The following is a 5,719-nucleotide window of genomic DNA, read 5'->3' on the forward strand; positions in this document are numbered from 1 at the left end:
AAAGAAAATCCGTCTATAATTCTGTCGAAAAAATTAATTTTTTTTCCGTTGAATAGTTATAGACGGATTTTCCGTCTGTAATTAAGTAGATAAAACACGCATTTTATTAAATTATTACAGACGGAAAATTCATCTGTAATTTAAAATTTTCTGTCTGAAAATTTTAATTTAGACCTAACCTATACCCTCTTCTCTCTCCGTGGCAGCCCCCATTCAAACTGTGTTTCGAGCTCCATTCATAGATCAAACACGAGCTTCTTCCTCTCTCCCTGGCACGAGTTACTTTTCTCTCGGTGGCTGCTACTTCTGCTTCCTGCTACTTCTGCTTTTCCGCCGTGGCCGTTGGCCCTGCCGCCGCTTGCTTGCATCGCACAATCTCTCTGTCACCCTTTGCGCCCTACGAGATCCCCGCCGCCGCTCTCTCGTCGGAGCTCTCTCTGCCGACGCTCTCATCGCATCTGCTCCCTCTGGCACCTCTCCCATCTAATCTCAACTCGCTCTCTCAGTTCTTCTTGTAACCATCTCAAATTTCAGGTATATAAATCCTGATTTTGTGATTCTGTTCTTTGTGATAAACCTTAGGGCTCAATTTTTCTGTGCCAGTTTTAGGTTTATCATACTCTACTTTTGTGCTTCGTTTGAATCTGCGGATTTACTCTGATTTTGATGAATTTTTTCTGCAATCGAAGCTTTCGTTTGAATCATTTGCTTGGACAAATGTTGAATCTGTTCTGTTCTGCTTTGTTCAAGTAATTTGTAATTCAATTTGAGCTATTTGTTTGATAATTATTTACAACTTTCATTGTTTGATAATCATTTGCTTGTTATTCAGTGTTACAGCTCAAGATCTTGTTGACACTATGCTTCTAAATTTTCTTCTAAATTTCTGATATCTTCACTCTTAACGATGGATCTGTAACGCCTCTACTCAAGGTTAGGGTTTCATGTCTCTAATTATATGCTAATTATGAGATTATGTTGATAGTAATTGAGATTGTGAATGTTGCAGAGCATGACAGTGCATAATATGTATGTTGGAGAGGGTTCAGACTTCCAATATAATATATAAAAGGGTGGCTTAGCAGTGGGGTTCTCTTGGTGACTTGACTACGTCTGTTACATCGATTCGATTCGATTGATACAGAAGGAATACTTAGGATCTGCTAGAACTGGCGATGGATCTGTTAGACGAGATCAAGTTGGTGGGGTCAAAATACTCAGGTTAATATTTCAATTGCATAACCCTTATAGAGTTCTATTTTATGTATCAGAATTGTTATTCTGGTAAATAAGGTTTAGTTCAATATTTAATCTGTATTGGTTTCTGTGTTGTTGGCTTATGTATTTTGCAGCTTGTTCATCAGGGTTCACTGAATTATATTAGTTTCCAGGTAAAGCTGGCCCTCCTTGTCTCTCCCAAGTCTTGAAGACATACTTAATCAATTTTTAACCCTTTAATTCTTATCTTCTGTGAGCTCTGAAGCAATGGTAAAAGGATTGGAGGAGTTAGTAATCAATTTTTAACCCTTTAATCTGAGAAGGCTCAAAGTGAGTTGGAGCATAGTCCAATCTTCTCATTCAGAACCAGAGAGTTGGAGCATAGTCCAATCACTAGTCTTCCACTACTACAGTACTATCGAGAGTGCGTTTGAGCCTACAAGCTTCTAACTAATATTTTTCTCTTCATGGAACAGTTGGTTGAATCTATTTTAAGCAAGGTTGTAGAAGAGTTCGAGCATCAGATTGCAAGCAGAGGAGGTGAACAGTTACAACCAAAAATAACTTCAAGAGATCCTGTTTCTCAAAGCAATGGGTCTTCAAGAGGTGAACAGTTACAACAAAAAATTTCTTGAATGTAAGTAGAATTGTCCAATGAACATGACAGCATAGCAAAGAAATAGGAAAGTGCTGTTGATTCCTTTTATTGTTGATCTTTTTCTAGTCATATTCTAGCACTTGTTCTGTTTGGTTTATTTTCTTGAGAGTAAAAACTAAAACGAGGTTCAGGGCCACCTAATTAGAAGATAAGAGGTGAATTTAATACATTAACAGATGTAATACATTCGGTTTTTTTTAAAGATAATATAAAAAAATTATTTTTACTGTGGCATGTAATTGGATGTATTTGTAAATTAAATTCTTTTAAACATTAGCCTGAAAAGAAAATGTGCAAGTTTCATTGAACCTTGAAAAGGGATCGAGATGGGGGGAGGGGCGGCGGGGGGCACCCGATTTCTTCTACAAGGAAGCTCAGCGCCTTGGCTATGTTGCTCGCTCTGCCTTCAAGGTTCTCGAAACTTCTGTTTCTTCTTCTTCTTCTAACTAACTAACTAACTTTGAGTTAACAGCTGGTACAGATACAAAAGCAGCACAAGCTCATCAAGGCTGGCTCATTCGTACTGGACCTCGGCTGTGCTCCGGGTGCTTGGCTCTCCACAGGTACCCTCTCTTACTTGAAACTTACCAAATAAAAGAAAATGCATTGACTTTGTTGTGGCAAAATGCTGAACAAACATTTTATGGAATTAGGGTTCCGAATTTTTGGTGGTGGTTTTGCTCAATAATCACCATTCCTAAATGTAATATAATCAAGTTTTGGTTGTTGACTTTTCAGCAAAAAGGGTTTTCTGTTATACTTTCGGACATGTGCCCTTTGGTTTCTGGAATCACAACTAAAGATGCAGCTTTGTCAGTGGAGCTAGGGATGCGAGCATTGGATTTGGCTGTTGGCAGAAGAGCTGCATTTTCAGTTTATGCTGACGGTGATGATAATCAGGAAGGTGAGCAAAGCCATGATGATCCGTCCACTTTGGCGGAAACTGGAGTGTTGCAAGTTGGTGGGAACCTTCTTATAAAGCTTTTGGAGAGCGAAGATGCAAAAGGTGGTGTGGTTCATTTATTGTTCCAAATTGCTGATTTTTGAAAACAGGATAGTTAATGTATCTTGAGTTAACTAGGTCTTGTATATAAATTCTTGCAGGAAATTTGTTGCTTGCTAAGAGAAGCTTATTTTCAATGCATTTGTACTCATAATTTGGGTTAACTTGGTAGAACTGCTGTTTTGTGTTTTTGTTTATTTTTTGTACCTCCTCGCAGCATTATCTATTCATAGACTGGTGTAACTTTTAAAACTCTTATTCTAGTTCACTTTCCCTCGTAACATGCATCATCTAACAAGTTGGATATTTACTGTGGTTTCTTATTTTGTGATTGCAGAACAATCTTCATGAACTCTGGGCCCTTCTCAATTTTCTTCTGCCTGAAATTTTCAGCTCTGCTGAAACTTTTGATGAATGGTTCCAAATATCAGGTAAAATGATCTAAATATACTTTACTATTTACTTGTAAATACATATTTTAACATATAAAAATTAATTTTAACAAAATGCTTAAATATAATGTCTATGTCATTATTATTACTCTTATTTGAATATAAATTTTCACTTATGAGTTACCAAAATAATTTAGTTAACTATGACGCTGAAAAAAAAAAAGATAAGACTCCTCAATCCTTTTCCCGCCTTTGAGAAAAGATTAAGAATCTCACTATAAAAACATTTGGAACGATGTGTCACGGTTAGATAAAAGAGTGAGTAAAACAAGGAAGGATAGTTAAATGATGATAATGAATTCTAAAACTTAGTAATATGGATGAGATTCCAAGTCACCAGTTTTGAATAAGATAAGAGATAAACAAAAACTTAAAAAGGAATATGATAGATATAGCTGAGATAAAAAAGGTGTTTATTGCAATTGTTTATAACTTTTCCACATGCTTCAATTATTATATGTATAAATGTTTCTATGATCATAGTGATGCTTATTTTAATCTTGATTCTATTTGGTTGATTTTAGATTTCTGCAAGGACCTGAAACTGATCGAGCTACAGTTAAAAAAATTAGAGAGGCCATTGACAACCAAATAGAAATTACTGTGCAGCTCATTAATTATCAAAGAGTGGTAACAATTAATATAAGCTTCTTTAATTCTTGCAATTCTCTTTATTTTACATTGGATAATTGTTGGTATGTATCTATGTTAATCATGTAAAACAAACTGCTGAAAATGTTGATGATGCTGTTAGAGAACTTCCAGATGCTAATATGGTAATTAATTATATTTATTTGGCCACTCTTGTTATTATTGTGTTTCTCTGCCTCCCTTATCAGCTTATACATTGGCATATATAATGCCCTTGTTTATCAGCTTATACCAATTTCAGGGAAGTTGAAAGGCTTTCCAAAATCCTTTTTATATATACAAAAAGGTATTTATTGCAATTGTTTCCTTGGTTGCAAACTAATAGTGCTATATGATCAATGAATAAACAAATGATTTGATTATACATACAGTGATAACTATGCAGAATCCACTTTTTAGGACAGCTTTCTGATGAATGGTTATGTTCTAAATACTGGCCGTGCAGCTCAAGGAATGCCTCTAAACAGCTGGATTTGTGAGTTTTAGTTACTTATTATGCTGTCTTCCACAGAATTTTGGTAGTGTTTTTCAATATTATACATTTTCAATATTCAATTCATGTCTAAAATTTGATTTGTTTTGTCTCCAGACCAAGTGAATGTTAACAACACATTCAAGTCAGGAAGTGATGCAGTTTTAAGTGCTTAATAGGTGAGTTCATATATGTGCCACGTTAAGAAATAGTAGTAATAATAATAATCTACATAAGAATAACAATTAACTCTTAGAGCTAACTGGAAATTACTTGAATGAGACACAGGCTTTGGCCTATGATTGGTCCCTTGTGAGATGAAGGATATTGGCATCATCATCATCATCAAAACTCAAATGTTGATTCGTTGAATTGTTTATTGGTTTCAATATTCTATCATCCATCCATCCACCGATCATATATCCAGACACAAGGCATAGTTTTCACTTTATGACAAGCTTTGGAGATTTCATCACAATGTGTGCCAGCACAATATGGGCTTGCTTTGGGGCTTCTTTGTTTAGCAAAAGATTTCATGAACCTGGGAGCATTTAAGTGGGGGGTTTCTTTATTAGAGGTTTGTTTTATAGAAATTGTTTGGATGTTGTGGCATTCGTTTTTAAGTTCAAATAAAATCTTCAATTTCAATAACTTTTAGTAACCGTTGAAGTGACTGCAGGAAGCGTCTGAGGTTGCAAGAGCAAGTGCTTATTCTGTTAGGAATGTCTCATGTAGGAAAACGCTGCCAACACTACCACCGATGCAACTGTCTCATTTAGAGGAAGAACCTATGCAGTTCCAGCATGATCTGTTTAGCTTGGCTTGGCTTGGCATGGCAAATATACACGCCAAGAGATTTTTTATTCCATAAGATTTGACTACATACTCTTTTAATTAAATATTTATTTGTGATGAATTATAGTTGATGTATCAACACACTTTGATGTATAGTTGTTACTTAATATTATAGTTAATGTATTAATACACTTTGTTTATGTTTTGAATTATATTAATTTACTTGTTTATAGTACTATTCTTTTAGTTTGATAATACGATGAATTTGTTTTTTTTGAAATATTATAAATATTCGAATACAAAGTAGATAAAAAAATTGTATTTATTAAATTTATATTTATTTTGTATGAAAACAGGTTTATTTTTGTAATAGAAAAATTAAAAAAAAAATTTTACCTTACCGACGGATTTATAGATGAATTTTCTGTCGGTAATCAGAGTGCAGATGATTTTCTAAAGTTCAAATTACA

At 34.6% G+C, this 5,719-nt stretch overlaps 1 protein-coding gene across 50 annotated transcripts; it reads left to right on the forward strand.

The window, feature by feature from the left end:
- On the forward strand, positions 388-5,479 carry LOC107636873. Of its 50 annotated transcripts, none has more exons than XR_002361509.1 (14): positions 389-534; positions 833-933; positions 1,010-1,221; positions 1,353-1,391; positions 1,695-2,439; positions 2,615-2,882; positions 3,217-3,310; positions 3,856-3,961; positions 4,086-4,107; positions 4,208-4,268; positions 4,354-4,457; positions 4,572-4,633; positions 4,743-5,031; positions 5,134-5,479. XR_002361509.1 is itself a non-coding variant. In XM_021121468.1 (10 exons), the coding sequence occupies exons 5-9, from the start codon at positions 2,203-2,205 to the stop codon at positions 3,031-3,033; spliced, it is 552 nt and encodes a 183-aa protein (XP_020977127.1). In that variant the 5' UTR covers positions 388-534; positions 833-933; positions 1,010-1,221; positions 1,353-1,391; positions 1,695-2,202; the 3' UTR covers positions 3,034-3,047; positions 3,217-3,316. The 50 variants fall into 50 exon arrangements, 1 of the variants encoding a protein (XP_020977127.1); XR_002361521.1 differs by having other exon boundaries at positions 4,368-4,457; XR_002361515.1 differs by having other exon boundaries at positions 4,224-4,268.

This window comes from Arachis ipaensis, chromosome B04 (genome assembly GCF_000816755.2).
Source record: "Arachis ipaensis cultivar K30076 chromosome B04, Araip1.1, whole genome shotgun sequence".
Lineage (NCBI taxonomy): Eukaryota > Viridiplantae > Streptophyta > Magnoliopsida > Fabales > Fabaceae > Arachis > Arachis ipaensis.